This window comes from Pezoporus wallicus, unplaced genomic scaffold, assembly GCF_028554395.1.
Source record: "Pezoporus wallicus isolate ANWC-B61680 ecotype Strahan unplaced genomic scaffold, APGP_CSIRO_Pwel_v1 contig_10431, whole genome shotgun sequence".
Classification (NCBI taxonomy): Eukaryota; Metazoa; Chordata; class Aves; order Psittaciformes; family Psittacidae; genus Pezoporus; species Pezoporus wallicus.
Window position 1 is genome coordinate 331,916 of NW_026635891.1, and position 24,225 is coordinate 356,140.

The following is a 24,225-nucleotide window of genomic DNA, read 5'->3' on the forward strand; positions in this document are numbered from 1 at the left end:
CACATCATCTGCATAAGTTAATTTATCTATTTGTTTGGAGCTGTACAATTGGGGGAAGGACTTCAGGAAATAAGTTGGGGGTTTTTCTTCTCTCTCTGTTAAATGACATTTATTGTCTGCAAAAACAGTAATATGAGAAATCACAAACTGTATCAGTGATTAGCCTGTAAGAGCCTAAGAAGTTTCATTAACATCTCCAGGATCTCATTTCACTCATGAGCAGTTTAGTATTTATGGCATTTTTATTCCTATATACGATCAGTATGCTTTAAGACTTTTATTTAGGCAATTTAACTTGTTGGTATCCTTATTTTGACACTACTAATTACAGCTTCTGACTTAAAGAAGTTTGATTTTTATTTTAAAAACCTAAGTATTGATGGGAAGAAAAAGAAAACCAAGCTAAACCCTGCTGTATAGTTCTCTATCAGTACAAGGAGCACAATGCCTTTGACTGAAGCAGGCTATGAACTCCTTGGGGAACATTTCTCTCATGGACTGAATGGAAATGTCTTGGCATAGAGACTGGCAGATACTCATCAGAGCATATATGTTGCATGTGGGTATGTTAGAAAATGATCAGGCTGGGCTGACTCCAGCTATGTGGGAATTAGATGTCTAATCAGTGCTCCTCATATATCTTCTTTACAGTAGCTGGAAAAATGCAGGCATATCTATAGCCCAATTCATGCCATATATTCTGGGAGGGAGTAAATCACATTTGAATGGCCTGGGTTTTGCTATTTACTCTGGAGACCCTACACAATCAGTTTGAGTAGTAGCTAATTTTGGCAAGATTAACCTGCGCTGAAGACAACTCACTGAAATTACAGCAAAGTGTGATGTGATGCCAGTAGTTTCAGATAGTTCATCCATTTGTTCTTATGCAGAAATGCTGCTTGCATAGCCAAGGTTGGCACATGGAAGCTGAAATGCTACTTGATCTTACACTTCTCTGCTCAACGAGTGGAAGAGTGAGTAGCTGTGCAGACCATTCTCCAGCATGCCCCCCCCCAGGAGTACCACTGGGATCAGGTGTCTCGTTTCACATAGGGCTACTCAGCAATGTCACAGGAGGAGGTAAGGGCTGACCTCTCTGTGGAGCAGGGATATCAAATCCCTTGACGGCTGTAATAGGTCCTCCAGAAGTAGCTAGGGAAGAAAAGAAGAGGCCAGAGGGACAGACATGAGGGGAAAGGTTGGAGCGTTACACAGCAAGGGCTTGGGAAGCAGGTAATAGAGGTGAGGTAGGAACTGAGCAAATGCTAGAACCTGAAATGGATGAAATGTGACGGAAGAGAGAGACTGCAGAAAGGCATTTGGAGTGGCTCTGAAGCAGACTTTAGAACTCAGATAGAAAGTATGGAGCCTTTTACGAAAAGCAGCATTTGTTTTGCAGGGAGAAAAAAGGAAGGCAGTTAAAATGTCATGTGTAGCTAGCAAAGCCACAGCATCATCCTAGGAGACAGATGCCTGACTAGGAACCACAGGGCAATCTGGCCACAGTGGTGTAAGGTTAGCACCTCTCTCCATTCTGCCATTAAACTTACTTACCAAAATCCAGGTTCTAATACCACTGATAAACTTTATTTCATGTTTATACAGAAAGATCTCTTAAAAAATGTATTAATGCATTGGAAGTGTACTGCCCCTCATTCTCACTGGAGATAACTGCCGAGTTTTAACAGTCTGCACTGTTACTGTTTCTGTAAAGGTCATTGCACCCACTTTCACAAAAGAAGACTAAAAAGAAAGAAAACTATTTGCATCCCATTTTCCTGAGTAAAAAAAAAAGATGCTTTGCTAACCTGGTTACATAATTTTCATAGTTCAACTTTTCAAACTATGAAAGAAATTTTTTTCACTCATTATTAAGCCCCTAGCCAGGCAAGCAGCTCTCCCCTAACAAGCGGCAGCTTCCAGGGCTGCACAGCTAGAGAAATGCAGAGACCTTCCACAGAGCAGCTGCCGACACACTTTCCCTGTTAAACAAATCTCTTTAAGCGTAACTGGAAAAAAAATCTCCTCCTCTCTCACCTAGACACACTATGAAAAAAATTGCTTAATAGATGTCAGCTGAAGGGTATAAAAACAAACCTAAAAGACCTACAGCAATAATTATTTTTTAAGTTGGCACTGGTGATGCAAAATCAAATCTCATCACTGAATAAATTTCACTAGGAAAGCTGAGGAAGTATAAAGCAACAGCAACCTCTGTAAAATATGGCTGTGCTGCCAAAACAAGCATGATAAGACAGTCTGAGACTCAAACAGTAAGAATAGATAAGATAAAGTTTCTAAAAGAATCAATTCCCTAACTCTATTGTTCGCAAGAACTAAAAAACTGGAAACATTTTTGTAGGGAAAATTGGCATTTTTCTGAACAAAAACCCCTGTAATTTTTTCTAGTTCACTAGAGAATAATAAATAATAATATGCTAACTGCTAGAGTGCCAGATATAACATGGAACTTGTTTTGCAGGTAATACTAAAATCATACCTGGAAAGAGTTAATCTGTTTAAAATAATACGTATACTTTTTTTAGGGTTTCAGTAGCAAATGCTTTTAATTACCCAGGGAAAGGAGCCATAATAAGACAATCACTACTGGAAGCTTTCAAACAAGTACCTCACTCAAAGACGGATGCTATTCCAGTCAAACGTTCCAAGTTCGACTAATGTGATACCATTTCGCCTCCTTCTTGAAGTGAGACCATTTTGTAGACTGATTCTTCAGTAGTTCATTGTAGCACTTCAGATTTAAACCTGATCTAATGAACAGCCATAGATGCTATGGACTCTAAACATAAAGAATTGACATGTTAGCATATTAATGTACTCAGATGTCACATAAATCATTAGAAGACAAGTTTACTGAATGGCTCAGATATCTGGCAATACACATGCAAAGCCACTTTAGCTCTTAAATATAAAGCAACTTCCTTTTGGCAAAGTCCTGATGAGAACAACATTGATTGTAGTTATTTATAGCTCAAATGCTATTGCTGAAAATTTCTCAAATTGTAGATTCTGTATTATTAACTATAGTAAGGCTCTAAAAATCAGTCAGCAGAGGCCACTTCAATCTCCGCATGATAATAAAGGATTATTATGTGCAGTAACCTATTTATGAAAAGGAAACAGTGTGCTTCTTTCAGACCCCATCAATTGCTTTAATAAGGAATTGAAAAGCCTGGCCTACTTTATATGCAGATCACCATCCCAGTTGCATAAGGATTTACAATAGACAAAACAAAACTGGTTTTGTTGTAAATAAAGGCTGTTTGTTTAAATTGCACAATAATGTTTGCATCTAAAAATTATTTAGAAGCTAATAAGGCTTAATAAAATTTGACTGTATGCTTGTTAATAAAAATGGTTTCAATATTCTCCAGGAAGGAAATGTAAATTGAAGGTGATAACGTAAAGCTTGAAGCAAAATGTGCCTGAGTTAATGGGAAAGGAGAAGACTCACTGCATTTGTTCACTGATGGTATTAAGAAAACCAATGCTGAGAATGGAATTCAGTTAACTTAGAACACCATATAAATTGAAGATACTGCACTTAATTTTTTTTTCTAGTAGGTGAGAATTATTGCAATATTACTTTTACTTTAGAGGCTGAAAACTTGACATAGTTCAGACTACTGAATGTTAGTGTGATGCACGTACTGATTTATGCTATCTTGATTTGAGGACTCCAGAGACCCAGGTTCAAATTTTACTTTTGGCATTGGTTCATTTGCCTGTATGTTAATAAATTTAATGAGGTGTGGGATGACCCCTGCTGGTGCCCCTGCTTATGAAAAAAATATGTATCTGGCAGAAAAAAGACATCTTAATTTCAGCCCCCCAAAAATTACAAATATAAACTCAGTCATAAAATGTAGAAAAGTTCCTAATTCAGTGCATCAAATGAGTAATGTTATCTTAAGTATGAAAATAATCTTAAACCACTGAACATTACTGTGTTAGAGCTGCAATGCAATGTATTAAGAAGCGCATTAATCGTTCAGTTCACTATGACATTGTGTTAAACATCTTTTATTAATGAGCTATTACTCCCAGCTGAGGCATTTGATAACCTCTAGTCCATTGCTAAATCCTCTCAGTTGATTTCAGTGAATCACTCTAAACAAACCTAGAGGGAAAAAAAACCCAATAATTTACATTTAAGTCTGTAAGGTCCTAGAACTAGACTCATTTAAAGAAGGGCAGCTTTCCTATAAATCAAACTTTCTGATTTAATGCAGCTGACATATAGATCTATTTTACATTTTTTTTAATTTCAAAAATACAACACATTAAAATAGGTTCAATTTATCAAAGCTAAGAGCAACAATTAAGTAATAATGTACTTAAAGTGCAAAGGCACTTTAACACAAAAAAGTGACGCCCAGTGGCTATACTTGGTAATTGAAACAGCAGTACCGTATATTATTATTTACAAAAGAAAGTCATAGTCCAGGAAAAAAAAAAAGATCTTTGGAGATCTTCTACATAATACATTAAATTTTCACTTTGAAATGAAAAAAAAAAAAAACCAAACAAACAAAAACCAAAAAACAGAAAACCCAAAGACCCCTTCCTCATTTCTTTCCAAAGCAAAAAGAATTATGCAAGATCTATTACAGAAACATACATTTGCAGTGACAGTTCCTACAGAAGGGTCAAAGGAGAGAGACATAGAAATAACTTAAAGGGAATGTTGCAAAAGCAACACCATATCCCTGCTATGCTGTAAGGGTTCCATTTCTGTCTTACTCCCTCTCCAATTTAAAAAGTGGAAATGTTGGGAATGCCACAGATGACACCAGCACTGAGTTCAGGCTGATGCTGAATTCATTTAAAAATTTTCCTTTGTCTCCCACCTCCCCCCTCACAGCTGACTGATTGCAGTTTGTTTTTCCAGAACTTCGAGGTAGTCTGGTTCTGTTTGTAGCTTTCCTTGGAGTAAAGGATGCTCGGGTTTAGACTGTTCTGCAAAATATTTCCTGGGAGTTCCATACAAAACAGTTTTATTTATCCTGTCCTGGTTTTGGCGTCTTGATTCATAGGAAGGGGCAAACTGCCTTTTCGGTAAGGTGCAAAAGTTATAATGAACTAATCCCCCGGTGGGGAGTTCCTTGACCCTTTCTGCAATGTTTTGATACAGAAGCTCTGGTTCCCTTGGTGAGGATTGCTTTTCCAGTAATTCAGATGCACTGATTGTAAATGCAAGACTGGTGGGGTCTTCCTTTTTGTGGTCAAGATTGCTATAGCTGAATTCATGGAGATTCCTGTAATAGGCAACTGGATCCCCTTCCTTTTGCATGTAGATTGGGTTTTGGCACATCTGTCCAACAGGAGGGGGAATGTAGTTATAAACATGTCCTTCAGTTTTATCATGGGTCTCAGTGTTGTAAGACCCATACTGGAGCTGAAATGAGCTTATATCTAAGTTGTTTGCACTGCTGGGCATGCTTTGCACTCCTTTCCGGCGCTTAAGGACAAAGACAAACAGTCCTGCCCCAAAACAGACTGACAAAATGAACACAACCAGCAAGCCTAAAATTAAGACAGACAGTGGAACTTCGGTGTGTATTTCTGGGTAGGAACTGGGTGAGATACCAAGGAGATGAGGTGTATCTGTGTTCTGGTTCATGGAGAGGAGAGAAGAATCTGACAAATTGGGGTTCTCTGGGCAGATGGCTTCTTTGCTCAGGAATTTCAGATGCTCTCCAGAGTGCTTGGTAGGAGACTCACATATGACTTCATTGATAACTACAGGAGGATTTGACTGTTGGTTGTTCTGGTCAGTGACTTGCTCTATCCAGTTCCTCAGCCCCAGGATGTCACATGTGCAGTCCCAAGGGTTCTCCTGGAGGTCTATCTGAATCAGAGCTGAGAGCTGGTCCAAGACTCCTCTCACGGGCAGGTGTGAGAAATGGTTGTTTCTCAGGTTGAGTCTGGTGAGGGAAGTGCCACCAAAGACATTGTCAGGCAAGGATCTGAGCAGGTTATTATTGAGAAATAACAGATGAAGATTACTCAGAGCATCAAAGGTGCGTGGCAGGATCTCCTTAATGACGTTGTACTCTAGGTAGAGATATTGCAGGCTGTGCAGCCCGTCGAACATAGATGGATACAGAATCTCAAGGTAGTTGCCATTAAGATAAAGTCTACGTAAACTTGTGAGGTTTGTAAAGGCACCTTCTTGTATCACTGCAATTCTGTTATTTCCTAGGTGTAACAAATCCAGAGAGCTGTATTCTACGAGATCGCTTCTATAAACGACTTGCAGATAGTTACTGGTAAGGTAAAGTTTCTTTGGACTGGTTGGCCTAGGGTGGAGATCAGAAATGTTGCTTATCTTTTTCTCCTGGCAGTTCACATTTAAGCCGTTGTCTGAGCTCTGTGAAGTACAGATGCAACCAGCTGGGCAGGTGATGGGCACAGGAGACTTTGTCTGGTAAACCATGATAGGTCCGAATATCTGTCTGTCTTTCGACACAGTGACACGGGGTGTGGGGCGGTTTCTCATTTTGGGTGGACGGCTGGCTTTTGGGGCTCTGGTGGGATTGATGGCAGAGTTGGCTGTGGGGGACAGCCTCGAAATGTGTGGGTCTGAGAGGACAGGATGTTTGTCCCTCTGGTTTGAATCACTGGAGCTTTTCCTAGGGCAGAGGTCTTGCCTTGTGAGCTGGGTCACATCTTTTCCATGAAGCCTGAAAGGAGTTTCACAGACTATCTCACCCACAAACACAGTGATGGTGTCTAGCCAGGCCTTGAGTGGCAGCAAGTCACAGGTGCAGTTCCAAGGGTTTTCCTCTAGCTGGATTTCCATGATGCCTCCAATGTGCTCCAGTACACCAGCAAAAGGCATCATCTTCAGCCGGTTCCCCCGCAGATCCAGGTGAGTGAGGAGTACGAAGCGGAAGACATTGCTGGGCAGGGACAGCAAGAGGTTGTCATTGAGAATCAGCACCTTGAGCTTGTTCAGCTTACTGAAGGCCCCCGCCTCAATGGCACTGATGTAATTGTAATCAGCCTGCAGGTACTCCAGACTTTCCAAGCCAAGGAATGTGTCCTCCTTCAGCACTTCCAGCTTGTTGTTATTGAGGTGCAGCCTTCTGAGGGTGCGGAGGCCACTGAAGGCCCCTGTGCGGATCTCCTGCATGTCGTTGTTGCCCAAGTGGAGGGTCACAGCATTGGAGTAGTTAACGAACTCATTGGGGAACAGGCGTGTCAGTGCGTTCCCGTTGAGAAACAGCTGGTAGATCTTGGATGGTGGTGGCAGGAGGAGGCTGACAGTTGTAAATCCTTTGTTTTCACAATTAATGTTCAGCACGTTCTCCTTCTCCTCACAAGGGCAGCGGCTCTTGCTGCAGATGTCTTTGGCAGGTTTGCGACTCTCTGTCTGCGAGATCCCAGCCACTGTTAACAAACTGAGCAACCAAACACCCTTCAGCATCTTTATGCGCCGTCGATCCCCGCTTCGGTACCTACAGTCAAACCTTTTAAGACAGGTAAGGAGAGAAAGAAGAAATCCCCAGTGAAAACAGCCGGGGGCAGAGGCTGCAGTGGGAGGGCACAGCTGGGAAGTTGGGAGGATGAGGAGCGGGCAAGGCAGAGACTTGGCAAACTCCTGTGAAATCCCCCCTCCTCCACCCCTCCTTCTCTCGGGGAGCGCCCGCGGAGCCGCTGTGGGGGAAGCCCCGTCGGGAAGCGCTCCGAAATCCGGGGTCCCTAGAGCTGTCCACCCCGCCCGACCCCTCCGCCAGCCGCAGCCGCCGCCTCTACGTCGACGGCAGAATGGAGAGCGGCTCCATCCCCTCCAGCCCGGCCCGGGGCAGTCCCGCTCCCGCTGCCCGGTCCCGTTCACCGCCGCGTTTCAAACCCGGACAGCGGCCGAGGGAGAGATCAGTGATTTATCCCTCTCCCGGCAGCGGGGCGCTCCCGAACCGCTCTCCCCGAGCTTCCCCCCGCGCTCCTCCGCTCGTACCTGCTCTCGGGGCACCCGAGGGGGCAGCAGGGGCAGGGGCCGCCGTCGAGTGCCGCCGCGCCCCTGGAGACAGGCGCCCGGCGGCGAGAGGCATCGCCCACCGCGCGGCTCGGTTGGAGCGCAGCGAGGAGCCGCCGTCCTGTCCCGTCCCGTCCCGTCCCGTCCCGTCCCGTCCCGTCCCGGCGTGAAGTTGGGCCGGGCGGGAACCGAAGAGCGGCGGCGGCGCCGCTGCTGCGAAGCGCGGGCGGTTGTGCGCGGGGCGCGGCTGTGCGCGCCGCTTTTGCCGGCTGCCCCGCGCGGAGCCGCGCTGACGTCACACGGGGGCGGGAGGGGGGACCCGCGTTTTTCCCAGCCCGCCCCGTTTCCCCCGGTTCCCCCTCCCCGGTGTCTCCCGCAGCCGGCTCCGCTCCCGGCCCGGCCGCGCATCGTGGGAGCGCCCTGACAGCACCTGCGGCCGCGGCCAGGACAGCGCGGGGACTCGGAGCCGGGAGCGGAACAAGGTAAAGGGTGGATTTACCTGGGTCCGGAGGATTTTGGGGCCCGAGTCCCCAGTCCGTGCCCTCAAAATAGGCAGTAAGTCACGCAGCTTCCTCGGCACGAGCCCGCCGGCAAGCGCGCACGTACCGCGCGCGCACACCGCACACCCGCACACTCACACCACACGCAGCGCACACACGCACCATCTGGCTCTGGGAGCAGCGGTGCTGCGAAACCCGGATCTGGCGTTAGCATCTGCACCCCGCTCCAGCGGCAGCAGCTCCCTTCCCCGGGCTGCCGCGCCGGGCTCGTCCAGCGCACTGGTGGTTGCTGCACCTTCGGGGAAGTTGAACACCTTCCACCAGGCTGGGCAGGCGGGGGAGGGCGATCAGCCCTGTGCCCGGATCCCACACCCTCTAGGATGCTCATCCGAGCCCTGAGCCGCTACGACCACATCTAACGCGATCATCCGCACCGCCTAGACTTAGTCCCACTGCCAGCCTGCAATATTATGATAGAGCGTTTGGCTGCCTTTAAAAAGTACAAGCTGTTGGATTTGGATGTGGGTTACTGTTAAGCACCATGCACTGGGCACAGATCTGTTTGGGGGGAAGGGATGGCTGCTCTTGATCTCTATCTATCTGGAAGGTAAAACTTTGAGTTCAAACTGGGAAAAACAAAGACACTCCACAGTGAATTTTTAAAGTGCTAATATATACACACTTTACTTAGCCTATAAGCACAGAGGTTTGCTGCCAAGAGAGTGCTAGACTTGACAAAAGTGGTAGTGTTATCTTGTATTAGTCTCTAGCCATTAAGTATCAGAGCCCACATTTTAGGAGGAGCAGTCTAAGAGCATTGTCTATTTGTATGAGGCTCATGAGACAGGAAAAGGTGACATCCTGCAGCGGCCAGCACAGTTGCCTTCACAGTGCTGTTGAGCAGGAATAGTGCTGGAGTTTGCATTTGGGATTGAAGCAGCTGCAACTTCCCTATCTAAAATTTGGAGAGGTTGTGGAAAAAGCAGGAGCATCCCACACTGGAGCACGCTTTTGGTGTGGTGCTGCATGAATTTCAACAAGATGTGGCTTCTGAAATGCACTCAGAGCTGCTCAGTTTCTAACTCTCTTTATCCAGCTAAATTCAGGAGCAAAAATTGCTAAGATCAGGAAAGATATGTGTAGCAGATCTGAGGTTTCACAACACTAATACACCACCAGCCAGGTTATTATTCTGTGAGATTTTTCAGTTGTTTTCTGCTTTAAGCATCAGATGATGGTGTCTGGGGAGTGAAATTGGACTAGTTACAGAACATAGCAAATCTGTTTTTCAGACCTTTCTAACACAGTGTAGGGGCATGAGCCTAAAATGAGAACATGCAAGTAGACCCAGATTAATGTTTTTTGGTTTTCTGAAGGGAGCATATTCATACACACGCCTGCCCACACTGACACAGAGACACACACCTTTCTGTAACCTACCTTCAACTGGCTCACCTGAGTAGCCCTGCACGAGGTAGCCAGCACTCACAGGTCTCGCTCCAACACACAGTAGAAGCTAAAGGCAGAAGTAAATCCAGTGCATTTCTCATCATACAGCGTACGTTTGCTTCATGTCTGTGAGTTTCAGTGACATGCAGCTTTCTGGTGAGCAAGGATCATGTCCTGGAAGTGGCTCACAGGGCAACAGATACTGTCCCACTTGCCGGTGTTTACTAGTACGCAGGAGATGTGTTTGTGGTAACTGCTAATGCTGCCTTGGAAGGGAGAGTGTACGCATGGCATGCCTCAGCAGTAATTACCAGATTCATGTGGGATGGAAGGAACAGCATGTTAGGGGATTGCAACAGTAATAAGACACAGAGATGATACTGATTCTATTACACTGCAAATGCACGCATATAATAACTGCTGTTGGAGGAGGATGAGCAAGGATTTAAAAAAAAAATAGCTACAGCTTTTTATTTGGGAACAAAGTCATGATTTCTCAGCATGCCTGAAGTGCTTTATAATCCCTTCAATTAAAAACACAGAGTATAAAAGAACAGCTTTTTTCCCCCTGCTTGTTTTACTGCCTTTTTATTTTGCATGTTGAATACAGGAACATTTTCAGGCTATGACTATCTGGGAGCCTCCAGAAATGGAAGGCCAGGAGGCAGGTTGATGCAGCAGCCTATGAGGGTTTGGGAAAACTCAGTGTTAAGCCTGATGTGTAGGCATTGTGAAGGTTTAAATTTTTCCCTAATCACTTTGCAGTGTTCCCTCATCTTCCTTTTTGGAGCAAAGTTATGAAGTATAGATTCATAAACTTACAGATTCATAGACTATAAGGCTTAATAGAACCATTGTGGCTTTGGGATCTTGCATAACCCAGGCAGTCAGCTAAATTGAATGAATTCCTGTTTAAACTGGTTCAAACTTCCTATGAAAAAAAAAAAAAAAAGAAAAAAGGAAGAAAAAAAAAAAAACAACCCAAAACTGAAAACCCGGTAACATATCCAGGCCTATTTTAGCAGTTGCCTATGATGAAAATCTTCCATACTGTTTGCCAATAGCTTTCATCTCCCACAGGTTGAAAAAATGGTGCTTTCTCTACAGCTCTGCATCTGGCTGCCTTCAGTTTAAAATTTTTGTCCTTGTATTATTCTTGTCTTATATCCCTGCAATATTTTATGGCTTAAGAACCCTTAATTATTCCATACCTGTTTCCCATGGGGCACTCCCAGACTGCTGCAGCGCAAGTATGAACTAAATGCTTGTCTGATACCAACTTCAATAGTCTGTGTTAGTCCTTTGCTGGTGCATACACCAGAGCAGCTCTTGGCTTCTGCATGGTCCTAAAGCCACCACTTTGTCTATCTGCTGGCAGGGGGGGCGGTGGGGGAAAAACGCCAGACCATGGCATGAAGCATAAGCACATCACATTTGGCACAGATCATTGCCCTTCCTGCCTGATGCACATCATGCTGTTGTCCTTCTGAGCGAGGAGCAGAGTAAGTCTAGAAATGTGGAGATGATTTTCTTTCTCCTCATTGTATCTGCAGGTGGGTGCTAAACACCACTTGCACATCTTATCACTTAGTCTGTTTCTGTTTCTCTGTATATAAATGAGGGAATAAACATATCCACCAAGTCTCACGGAATAAAGAATAAAAAAGCAGCAAGAAGCTAAGCAAAAATCTCTGTGAGTTGGATGGAGAGCAATATTTAAGTTTTACTGATAATTAGACGCTACAAGGTAGCCTGGGTGCTGATGATGGGTAAGGAGGGATTTGTTCATGTAGTATAAATAGATGCCAGAATTTATTTTTGTGAACAAAACATATGTGGTGAAACAATGGGAATTCGTAAATTTAGGTGTTTGGTGATTTCATGTGTTCCTCATTCATGATTCTGAGCTGCATAATATAAGATGCCTACACCATGTCAGCTTTCAAGGTTCTGAGAAAGTCATCACTACTATTCAACAAGTACCCTATATTCTTGCTTTCCCAGGGGATATTTCTCTGTGTGACTGTGTGTATATATGTGTGCCTTTTTGTAGCTGGAGACATTCTCACTTTGTGAAGATGTACATTTTTGAACCTTTCCGGTACTATGAGTGGGATATTTTTGTGCCTCACTTAAAAGTAATTATTAAGGAAATAAACAGTTTCCAGATTTAGCAGCGCGCAGTATGCAAAATAATTGTTACTTGTAATCCAAGGTTTTATCTCATCCAGCAGCACTGGAAAGTATGCTGAAAAGGAGAGGGTGAAAGAGAAGGCCCTGGCTTTCGCTTGCTTTCTTTGGGCAAGGGGCAGGCAAGGGGTTAGTGAAGGAGCGTGAGCCTAAAAGACAGGGAGGAAGGAATGGGCAGACTGCATCCTCCATGGCCACAACATCCGTCCCTGCTCACCTGTGTCTCCCAACAACAGCAAAAGGGTGCAGCACAGGCACAGGAGAGGCAGAGGAGAGAAATGCTGGTGATGAAGGCTCTGTGGAAGGAGAGCCAATGGATGTGCCAATCTGTGGACAGAGGGGCACTCCTGAGTGACAGTGGCTTCTGAGGGTATGCTGTCTACTGGGTTGTTTTTTGCTGGCAGTCAGTAATTGCCATTGCTGTTACCTGTAATGAGTTTTATTGGTTTCCAGATGCAATTTGTAACCCCATTTTCCCCAACAATTCAAAGATAGGGAGAGCCATAGTCTACTTCATAATATTGCTTACTGGCACTTCATGACTACCTGCTGTATAAAGAGAAGAATTTAATGAACTACACCTTAAAATCAACATGCTTCGTAATTCTTCCCCTCAGTTGCTGCTTCCTGCAAGGACTCAGACTCTGGCCAAGGATACACATTTTTGAGGCCCATTATCTAATTACAACATAATTTTTTGTGAAGAGGCTTTGCCATGATTTGTTTCAGTATATCTGGGGCAATCCATTCTGTAACAGCACAGCATGATTTTACACTGGTGGTGCAAAATACAGTCATATAACTATCAGCTTCTAATGTTTTGTATCATTAATGTGGAATCCTAACTTTCTTAAAAATAGCAAGTGATTTTGAGAGTTATAATAGCAGTAATACTGGTTTCAGCAGGAAATGTGATAGAGAAACTGTCTGTCATAAAGTATCCTAGATAGCCTGTGCACTGAGGTTACTGACAGACTCACCACTATGTAACTAGGATTGCACTTTATTTTAGCTTTGGCCCTTTTTTTCTTTCTTGCACAGAAAACCAAATCTCCCCTCCCTTTGTACATACACATCTTTTAGCACATGACCAAGCAAAGTACTGTAAGACAGTTGATATTTATGGATGTATTCATCCTGTTCAGCAAAGTAATGTGTCTGATCCAAAACCCTTTGGTGTCAGTGGAAGGACTTGATTTCAGTGGGATTTGGATCAGGTCTTTGAACAAATGTTTTAACTTATAAGCATGCACTTAGCTCTTATTGAGTGAGTTAAATATTTTCAGAAGTGCTTTGTTTCATCATGTCAATAGGTCTTTTTCTCTGATTGATAGAAACAGTGAGATGAATCTTCCTGATGGTAGATACTTTGTGATGACATTGCTGGACATCAGGAACAAAAACAAAAACAAAAACAAAACAGAGTTTTTTTTCTGTCTTTAAAACAGCAATGGATTTATCGTTCCTTTCATTTCAGATGAGGAATGTCTACAGTAATATTTACTATTACCATTTGTAAGTGCAGTTTTTCAGATTTCTTCAGAGTCATAATCTACGTGTTACATACTGTGAATGCTTTTAACTGGAAATGTCCCATCATGCAAGCACAAGTGCACACAAGTGTTTTTAGTAATTCAGAGAGTCTTGTTGAAATTATCTTGTCTTGCTTTACTGAATGGACATGCCTTAGTAATGGGGCTCATATTTGCATAATGCAGTTGCTGTATGGGTAGGATGAATGTTCACTGTTGAAAGTCTGGAGGGTTGATATGAGAGGTTTCTTCCCTCTGCCTATTAGTAGCAAAAGAAACATAATGAAATCTTCCCGTATCATTATTTTTATGGCAGTAAAGTTGAAAGAATTCAAATCCCACTGTGCTAATGACGTATCTAGCAATATGTGAGGAGCAGGAGGAATGGGTGAAATTCAGTCCTGGGCAGAGGGCCAGCCCAGGGTGATCCATCATGAAAGCCACCAATTAAGACCTCAAAATAGGGCTTAAGTGGGACTCCAGTACCCTATCCTTGAGTTGGCTTTCTGCAGTGGTGGGGGGGGAAATTCCACAAAATGAATTATTCATTATAAATAATACATTCTATTACTTTAGCCTCTTTTACCTGATTCCTTGAATTTATTTAATTGAAATTACTCACCAAATAATTTCTATGAATAATCATGGCCTGAGGATTATTTTTGAGCAGCTCACGGTGAGCATTTCATATTCCACATTCAGGATGAAAGCCATGTCATTGAGTTGTCATTATGCACAGAGGTCACGTATTTCTGGTTTTGCTCCAGAAAAAAATGGGGTGAATGGAAAAAAACCCAGTACTTTTTCACAGTCCATGTCCCCCCCCAAATTCTTTCCATTAAGTTATTCCTAAGAGATGTTTGTGAACAGTTGCTGACTGTGGAAAGATTTTGGCAGTCATTGGCTTTTGTGTTTTTTCACCTGTTTTCACCTAACAGAAATGTAATTGTGCTGTATGTGTCTGCACAGTATGTGAATATGTCTGGCTTTCAGACAAGGTCCCCTATCTTCACAAATATTTTGAACCAGATTTGATGAAACGTATTAACTGGTAGAGATTTTTAGTTTCCTGCTTCTACAGCAGAAGTAAGTACTGGAAATTGCTTTCCTAGAGGAAAAGTTGCAGCCTAGCTTCACTGTATTGGGTCTGGATGAGATGGAGTTAATTTTCCCTGTAGCAGCCCTCATAGTGCAGTGATTTGTGTTGGTAGTTAGAAAGGTGTTGTTGACACACCAGAGGTTTGGCTGCTGCTGAGCAGTGCTCCACAGCATAAAGGCTGTCTCTCCAACATTCATCCATCACCAGTAGTCTGGGGGTAGGCTAGATCTTGGTAGGGGACACAGCCAGGATAGCTGATTCAAACTGACCGAAGGGATATTCTATACCATATGATATCTGCTCAGCAATAAAAGCTAAAAGAAAGGAGAAAGGGGGGCATTCATTATTATGACATTTGTTTTCAGGACCAGCTGATGTGTACCGAAGCCCTACTTCCCCGGAAATAGCTGGACATTGCCTGCTGATGGGAAGTAGAGAATAAATCTTTTGCTGTAGTTTGCTTCTATGTGTGGCCTTTGCTTTTGCTTTAATAAACTGCCTTTATCTCGACCCATGAGGTTTTTTTAATTCTTCCCCACCTGCCCTGTGCTGCTGAGGAGAGGAGTGATAGAGCAGCTTGCTGGGCACCTGGCATCCAGACAGGGTTAACCCACCACACTCATCCATTGTTATCTATCAGAAAAATCCACATCAGAATTTGGCTCAAAACTAGAAACTTTGATTTTTGGCTTCTCACCCCACTGCCTTTGTCAGGAGGTGGGAGGGGGACGTGTTCTTAAGCATTTGCCTTGTTGTTTTGTAGGCTTCTACAATATCGAATGAGAATGGAATGGAATGGAATAGCCGTACAGTTTCCCTTCAGGTCAGTCACTCACCATTATTTGCAGGGCTGTTTCAAAGTCTTGTTGCAGCATAGGCTCAATGTGAGTATTTCACCATGTAAAGTTATAGAGATGCAAAAGAGGTTGTGGGACTGATGGTGAGTTTTGGTGTCAGAGGTGAAGCTAGTTTATGGCGAGTTACTCAAGGAGTTACTCAAGAAGCCATCCTCAGTCAATAGGAAAGAAGAAATTACTCTGAAAAAAACAAGCAGTTTATCTCTGAAAAGGGGGTATAATAAGTCAGAATAAAATAAAAACAAATGAAGAACAGTGATGTAGCTTTTAGGAAGAAAGTTTCTTTCCTGATTTTCCAAGGATAGGAAAGTTAAGCCTCTGAGAACTAAGGACTTTGTTTGGTGGGGTTTTATGACTAAAGAAAACTATTCCCTGCTGTCTCTGAGCAGTAATCATTTACCTGAAAAATACCCTATAATATTTCTCTTTGTGGAGGCCAGTCGGTTACAAATAATGACTTTGAAGTGTGATGTATAACTGAAAGTGGCATGAAAAGAAATTCATGAGACAATTAGAACTTATGAGAATGGTGGTTGCATTAATATGTTGGGGAGAATCACTTAGAATAAAGAATTCTGAACTCCAGGGAAGCATTAAAATTTATTTGACATCTGAAGTAGCTCCCTGAGTTGTTATTGCACAAAATGCAATACCAGCATACATAAAATCCTGACCTAGACTTCAGCTGTTGACAAATTTCCCTTTGACTTCATGGGGCCAGGAGTTCAGCTGACTTTTACTCTGGGGAGTTACATAGAAACACACAAAAACCTCAAGGACTTTTTATGCTGAGATTTAGGTGCTTAGGTAGAAAATAGGCATACTCAGAATCTCCTCCCCTATTGACAGTGATCAAATTTTGATGGTGCTTAAAATTGCTCAGTATCTCAATTTTTATAGTTTGCCTGGGATTGAAGTTATTTTCCTGGGCATCCTCAGAGCCATTTCTGTCTTGATAGACTCATTTCAAAGCAAAGCAGGGATGCAACAAACATCACTTATTAAGTGAAAGGACAACAGAAAGAGAAGTTGCAATACTGGTTGATATTGTGGTTCGGGATGCTGAAGATATTTAGTTATCTCTCTTCTAGCCTAAATGCCAGGGGATACCAGGGGACACCTGAATGTAGCGAATAGTCAGTGAATAATTACGTGTGCTAACTGCCACAGGTGGGGGAACCTTTATCCTTATGGGGTGTGTTAAATCCATTAGATTCCATGTAGAGTGGAACAGCTTTGGCAAGAGGGAGTAAACATTTGGCCTTGATCTAAAGTGTGTGTATTCTGTAACACTTACGGCGTTTCTTTCCATGACAAAGCATATAATTGATGAATAACTTTGTATGGCTTTGTTTGTTTGTTTGTTTGTTTTACCGTGAGTCTTTTTCCTGTCAAGCAATAAAATCCTTTGCACAGCAGGAGATTTTAATGTCCACTTCATGACTGAGCACCAAGTGAAGCTGATAGAAGTGGGCGGCTCAGCCAGCTTTGGTAACCAACTGTGGCTTGGAATCTTGAAAACTGTGGGCAAACCCAGTTACTTCTGTTCGTATTTTGTCAGAGTATTGCAACTACTACACAGGTTAGCATTTGAGCTTTCTGACTAAAAATCTTGTTGATTTTACAGATAGAAGTATTTGGCTTTATTATTTCTAACTGGTGATACTGATGCAATTATATAGGGATATGGTCATATAGGTATTTGGCTATGAACTGGTCAGTGGTCCTGATCATCTTATTGCAATACTTTCTTTTTTAGAGCTGTTGTGGATTTCTGAAGCCTGTCTTTCCTTATAACAGCTGCTTGCTTACTTTTGATAATATTTTTCTTACTAATACAAATATCTCTTCTTTTGACAGAATACTTTAACATCAACAGCTAACGGGTATAATTTTGTAAATCACAACTTACACTGTATCTGTAGCAGGATTTTGCTCAAAAGCAGATGCATTGCACTTATAAATTTCTCCTCCCAGAAAATTTTTTTCCCGTTTTGTCATTAACTTTTGTATTCAGTAATATTAGTGTTGTGGTACCGCAAGAACATCTGATAACTTGAGTCATGGACCAAGTCCTCGTTGTTGTGTTGTTAGCTGTTGTTCTGCTAATCTCTATTTCTGCTGTACAGTGCAAGTACACCTGTGAGAAAGTGGTCATATCATTTTTGTTCTACACATTAAAAGCTTTCATAATACGAAGTTTTAGATCTAGAATTAGAATTGTGTGGGATGCTGTATGCCCAAGAGAATGATAGAATGCCAGGTAGTTTACAATAATATACTGTGAATTTCACTATTTCTTAAACTGAATGTGAGATGATAGATACACCTATCTCTCAGAGACAGATGCAATTAGAGCTACAATTTGTATGTCAGGCTTCTTGCTGGTGTCATTTAAAATAGCTGAAATGCAGAGTTGCCGCTCCCTTCTTCCATCCCCTGAAAGGAGGCTCATACTGGGAATTCTGACAAGACCCCTGTCTTCTGAGGTGGCACCATGCACAGCTTTAAATACTGGTTAAAATGTTAATGTGTTATCTGAAAGATATTTTTTCCACATGTAGGCAGCTCAGGATAGAGTCTCGGTAATAAGTTTAACAAGTTCAGGGGAAAGACACAGTATGCTTATGTGAGTATTATAATGATTGACATTTTTGCAAACAGCATATGATAAGTGGTGCAATTTTATTTTCAAAGTTTAATCAATAGAGAGCTCTTTGATATTGCCATGTACTTTGCAAATATATATTGCCTTGGGATGAGTGCAAAACAACTTCTCTATCATGGTGTGTTTGTGTTTAGGGTTTAATCAGTCTGCTTGAGTGATTGTCGTAAATTTTGATATTCCAAAAAATAAATAGAAGGTATAAAATAATTATGCTTCCGGGTGGCATCCCACTGCTGCTAGCCTGGGTCATCTGGCTTTACAAAGGGTTAAAAGGGTACAAAGTCAATCACTGTGTTGAGTACAGGAGCATGGGGTATGTACCAGTTTATTCTCATGTATTGAAACCCATATCAGCTGTTGCATAGGAAATTGAGGTGGATCATCGAGGGCTTGAGAACTTTGTCAATGGCTTGTGTTAACTTTTGGGAGTGGATTTCCTCTCAAATAAGAGGAAATGGCATTTTCCCCCACTGCTGAGAAGCTACAGCATTACACTGTGGTCCCTTAAAGTAATTTTGACCCACATGGCTAGGCAGAAGTGGTGGAAGCTCCTTCTGTGTGAGAATGAACATCTACCTAGTCCAAAACCCCCAGGATGGTACCTTCAGTGAGCCCCAGCACCAGTAGTACTGCTGTTCAGGGAGGCTGAGAGCAGAGATTCTCTGGCCCTTCACTGGGGCATTTCAAGCGAGCACAGAGGACTTTGGGGAGGTGTCTGCTGCTCTGGGCAAGCTTTGTGCTTGCTGAGCAGACTCTGATTGCCTGTGTCTCTTTTGTTCTTGGAAACAACAGCAGCAGTTGAAAACTGAACTTGGAAAGATCATTTCACAAGCATTTGAAGGCTAGCCATGTTCACAAAGAGCTGTGGTGCCAGCCCAGCTTGTCCTCTGTGTTGCAGCAGCCAGCACAGATTTGTGCTGGTCCCACAAAACCAGTCCCAGGGAAGCCTGCTTGGATCAGACGGCATTAACGATATATTGGACGTGGCAGCGAAAGGACACACACTATGAACTTGGAGATAACCTTTGGCAGGGAGCTCTCTCTGTCTCTCTCATTCTTTCTAATAAAAATATAGTAACTGGTAGGCATTTGGGATACAAGGAAGCTTGAGCATTTCAGGTGACTTGACCTGAATTTAACAGACTGCCACTAGCACTGATGCAAAACCTCCAGAGATGTCAGTAGGAGATCTGTGCCTGGCACCACTGCAAGGTATGACCTGGTTGGCATTGGGCTGGATCCTGATCTCGGCGCAGAAGTTCCTCTAGAGGCATGAGGGGTTATGGCAGGCTGACATCAGCATAAGATCAAGGTTTCTGTGTGCTGTGCATACTAGATGAGTTGTTATAGACACCCATGAAAAAAAAGGTATTTGAAAATTTATCTATTTTTAACACTTTATACTTGCAGCAAGAAGATACTGTTTCAACAGCCAGATACTGCAGCTTCAGCTGTAGTTCTGCTTATTTTCATACAGCCAAAAGATTCAAGAGAACGACCTAATGAGAGGAAAGGGGGTTTTCTCCTTTTTGCATAATTTTATTATGTGGTATATGTGTGTGTGAGAGTGCTTGGTAAATATATCCTGTGTAAATATATGCATGTATGTATGTACATCTGTTTGTTTAAATAATGTGTTTTCCTTCTCTGTCCCTCACTAACATCAATTTCTGTGCTGGCTTTGTAAATATGCTGTAATGGCTGATTCTGTTGCATTCTTTGTGCTATCTTCGCTTATGCTGAATAGCAGCCGACACTTTAATTGGGATGACTGAGCTGAGTGCATTTGCCTTTGGAATTGGACACTTTTCAGTGTGAAGAGAGGGTACCACAAACTGACTCTACTGACTTTATCCTCAATCAAAACTCCATTAAATCAGACCTGTAGCAAGGGACATTCTCCATTGCATTGAAATGCATAGGAAAGGCTAGAAACTTGCAGTTTTTAAGGTTAATTAGATCCTGAAAAGGAGAATTAACTGAAGTTGTTTTCCCTATCTTTTTTTCCTATTTTTAAGTGCCTTTTTAATTACCTTCATCTCTGTTGGCCTATTCATATACACTTTTCCCTTTATAAGAAAAATACTATGTACTTTTGAGTTTATTAAAAACCTTTTTGGTAGATTCTAATAATTCTTTTTTTAAACAAAAATGTACAGTGCTGGTACATTGTGTTAAAATTTATGCATCAGATATCCCTCTATATTAGTGTAAGCCATGCAGTTAATCTTTATTTATTTTTAACTGAATGCTAACATTACTCACTGCTTAGGCACTAAATGAGAATTTGGTTTTCTACCAGTTGGCTACCTGGTGTTTGGAAGGTAAAGGAGGGAATGGTTATGGGCATGACCACTCAAAAATTCTTTGGTGGGAATGGCGGTTTCAGCAACCAGAGCTTTTCTTCAGGCTCCTGTTACCTACCCGCTGTGGACCCTACTGCTGATTCAGACAGGTGAATGATCTTCTTTTCAACTCTGCTTGGAAGGTTGCCTTTGGCTGCATGAAATTATGCTTCTTATATCAATAGAGTTGACAGTTAAGTGACCTGCCCGTGTGCCAGTAGAAAAATCACTTCTATGCCCCCAAAACAGCTTTCAAAGCCTGTTTAATACTGCCAGCAGAAGTCTCTTGTAGGAGACCATGCAAGGTTTGAGGCAATAGAAAGCCGTTGGCTGGAGTCTGTCTTATAACTTCTTTTGCATATATCTCCAAACTTCTTTCTTTCATATATATCCGCAAACTTCTTTCATCTTTGTGTGGCTGAAAATAGAGCTATTTTTTCATGCTTACCCTTCTAATGTCAGTATACTTGAAGAATGGAATGTAATGTAGGAGGGAGACATCATCTTGTTCTTGTACTCAGTTTTAGTTGAATTGATTTTGCAGAGGAGGAAAGTTGCGTGCATAGTCCTCCTCCCCATTCCAGGTTTCTTTGTGATACACTGATTTCCAGCCCTTTCCCCCACATCCCTTTGAAAAGTACTGTGTATTTAGTTCTCTAAACCCTTAGCAATAATGCAGGTATATGAGGTAGCTTGAGTAAATCTGAGAAAGGCTCTATAATTTCAACAGTCACGTAGCTCCTCATTGTACTGAAGTTCCTTGCTCCATGTTAAGGCAGTTTTCTGTGTCTTTACTGTTGCCGTACAACACACTTCAGTCATGAAAAAGAAATGTTCTCTATGGATTGCAGAATTTTCTTCTTGATCCTTTCTTTTTTTTTTCTTCTGTTCCTGTGATCTCTTTCTTCTCATCTTAGTTCTAGGTTTGAGATCTGTTTTACTTAATGTAAAATGCCTGGCAAGAGCAGACTGAACAGAAACTGACAAGACAGACTTCTGATCAATCATGTTACAAAAAGAAGAGTAATCAGACTAGAAGAGGAGCAGAGGAAGGACTGCTGTGGGAATGCAAAAGAAAAATGGGGTGAAGTCCATTTGAAGAACCTAGTTTGAAGATCCTGTAGTTATCAGAAATAATCAAATGCTAGAACTGGAAGCCATGTCAGTATGAACAGTGCTAAAGCTAGTTGTCCTGGTGTGATGCTCAGATCAGCTGATATCTCCATGGTGTTTATGAGCTACTGCATGCAACTGGCACTTTGCTTTGTTTCTTGGAATAGATTGAGGATCTCTGCAGCATATGGCAGAAGGGTGGTCACAGCATTGTTCTCTCTTTTGTGTATATTGAGCTGTTGAAAACCAGAAGATGCCAATGCCTCTCTTGTTGCTGCCACTACCATTCTAGCTTATGTTTTGCAAGCACAGAAAGAGGCAGACCAGAAGACTATTCTGTACATGTAAGACTTCAGTCCCCTGTACTGTGTTGTGATCAGCTTCGCTTTGGATCCTTAGAGTCAAATGCTAAGCAGCTACAACTTGCAAACAGTGTCAGTGCATGGTTCTGCTGTAGTGTTTCTTTCAAAGAAAAGCATTTCACACCTGTTGTCATCTAAATGTTCTTCAACACGCCCTCATTTGATGCACCCTCAGGCATCCAGGAACATTAGGAAAGATACTGATTACATCTGACTTACAGTGCACTCTCAAATCTTGGCATTCTTGTTTACATAGCTTTGGGGTTCTGCCATGTCAAAGCAGGCAGGCATCAGTTGACACAGCTACAGATTCACTAGAGGTGCAAAGCAGTGAGGTAGGGGTATTCACAATTAACTAGTGGCTTTTAATGGAAGCTGAGCCATGGATTCCCCCTGTGGGTTTGAAACTGCCAACAAAACAAAGTGCCAGGCTTATGTGACACTTAATGCAGCACTACAGTGCAATGCCCAGTAACCTTTGCTGTGGCTCAGATGCCCTTGCTCTAGATACTGGAAAACAGAGAAGATCATCATTGCCCCAAGTGTAACTATCAGTCAGATGAAACAGAGATTCCTTGATGTCATCAATATCAGAGCAGCCTCCGAAGAGCACAAAGACAATCTCCTTTGAAGTATATACTTGTTTTTGCTGATGTTGGAAAACAAGTTGTTTGGTTTCCATACAAGGGAGTGTCTGATCATGAGTCACTTTTATACAGAGAAAATCAAGATGCTCTATGAAATTGCTCAGTGTCAGAAGAAAGCCATTTTAGCAGAGCTTTCCCAGTTACAGACCTAAACCCATCCTTTTCGGGCACCTCCTGAAAGTAGTATATTACCTTGCTAACAGGCAAAATGTCATCCAAGGAGATGAGCTGCAATAGGCAGCCAAGATACCATGGCCAGGACCATGAAATGCGTTTGTTGAGGCCAAAGCTCCTGGAAGGAAGAATAACAGAGGTGCTATATCCCGATTTTCTGAGGCTACCACTTGCTGATTGGATAGACTGGATCTGCCTTAGCCCTTATCAGAGTTAATGTCAAGATCAAAAGTTAGCTCAATGAAGATAAAATTGGCAGCATGAGAGAATTCATTATGTAATTAAGTTACTGAAGTACAGAATAAGCAAAGCATTGATACTATGTAGGTGTGGGTAAGAGTGTTGTGAGGTAAGATCCCGAGGCACTCACTGAATCTGAACAGTTTGCCATACAGTTTAAAGAAAACTAAAGGTCCTAGTTTCTGTTTGAAGCTATAGGCTATTCCCAAGACATTAAAATTCCTCCCTCAAATTCTCTAGAAATAGTTCCACATCCCTAGAACATACCACAGGACTTTGATTGCTGCGTGATCTTTTCAGAGATCCTGAGGGAACTAGCATATCTCCATAAAAGCATGTAAAGGCTGTTCCTGTACTGAGGCAGAACTGGCTCTGCCTGCCATCTTCTGTGATATAGAGGACTCTGGCTGCAACAAAATCAAAGAAATTCCTGCCACAGAGGTGTGAATGGGGAAGCATGGCATTGGGGTATTACTATTCCCCAGTAACCTCCAACCTTGTCTTTTATCCACAGTTAAAATGTATTGTCTCGCAGCTGTGTATCTGCATTCTAAAGGCCTCCTTCACTCGAGGAGTGAAATATGTATGTTATTACAGTATTTTCTTTTTCTTTTACAGTGGCTAGCAAAGTTTTTCCAATCCCCTTTCTATTCAGACGTATGGGGATATATGGCAGGTGAAGGCTTTTGAAGTAGAGTACTATCTACCCTGGAAACATGGGGGAACTTTTACACGTGTATGCACACACACCTCCTACACCTACAGCCTTGTTTGTGCCCATATGAAAAGAAATGCTTTCCCAGAATTTGTGGTCAGTGTGTCCTGTTCGCATACATCACACATTCACGGCATCAAACTGCGATCAGCAGGATAAGGCTGGAAATGCCAGAAACCTGCTTTCTGCTGCAGAACGTTGTGGTGGGATGCAAGACAACAAAAAAACTCTCCTGGAGACTGCTGAAGAGATGTATGCTGTATAGGTAGTGCTCACCATCCTCTGAGGGGCAACAGAATGCTAATGCAGTGGATAAAAGCCACCTTTTAAGG

The 24,225-nt window shown here is 42.5% G+C and overlaps 1 protein-coding gene and 1 long non-coding RNA gene across 3 annotated transcripts in view; one reads left to right on the forward strand and one right to left on the reverse strand.

Annotated features, from left to right (window-relative positions):
- Nucleotides 1-2,450: 2,450 nt before the first annotated feature.
- On the reverse strand, nucleotides 2,451-10,185 carry SLITRK2 (SLIT and NTRK like family member 2). 2 transcript variants are annotated; one of them, XM_057398441.1, is made up of 2 exons: nucleotides 9,958-10,185; nucleotides 2,451-7,496 (listed from the first exon to the last, which is right to left on the reverse strand). In XM_057398441.1, exons 1-2 carry the CDS (start codon nucleotides 10,053-10,055, stop codon nucleotides 4,880-4,882), a joined length of 2,715 nt encoding a protein of 904 aa, XP_057254424.1. In that variant the 5' UTR covers nucleotides 10,056-10,185; the 3' UTR covers nucleotides 2,451-4,879. The 2 variants fall into 2 exon arrangements, with proteins under 2 accessions (XP_057254424.1, XP_057254425.1); XM_057398442.1 differs by lacking the exon at nucleotides 9,958-10,185 and adding an exon at nucleotides 7,985-8,125.
- Nucleotides 10,186-17,744: 7,559 nt separating this feature from the next.
- Nucleotides 17,745-24,225, forward strand: part of LOC130593371 (uncharacterized) — a 33,578-nt gene continuing 27,097 nt past the window's right edge. The window contains exon 1 of the long non-coding RNA XR_008970790.1: nucleotides 17,745-18,258. This is a non-coding gene — a long non-coding RNA (uncharacterized LOC130593371). The remainder of the gene's footprint in view (nucleotides 18,259-24,225) is intronic.

What these genes read in the sequence shown, in the direction of transcription:
- SLITRK2 (XM_057398441.1), bottom strand. Translation starts at nt 10,055, where the DNA reads ATGATGAGAAATGCACTGGATTTACTTCTGCCTTTAGCTTCTACTGTG. An exon ending in CCTCGTGCAGGGCTACTCAG is followed by an intron (nt 7,497 to 9,957) that starts GTGAGCCAGTTG and finishes CTGTCTTAAAAG; the next exon opens with GTTTGACTGTAGGTACCGAA.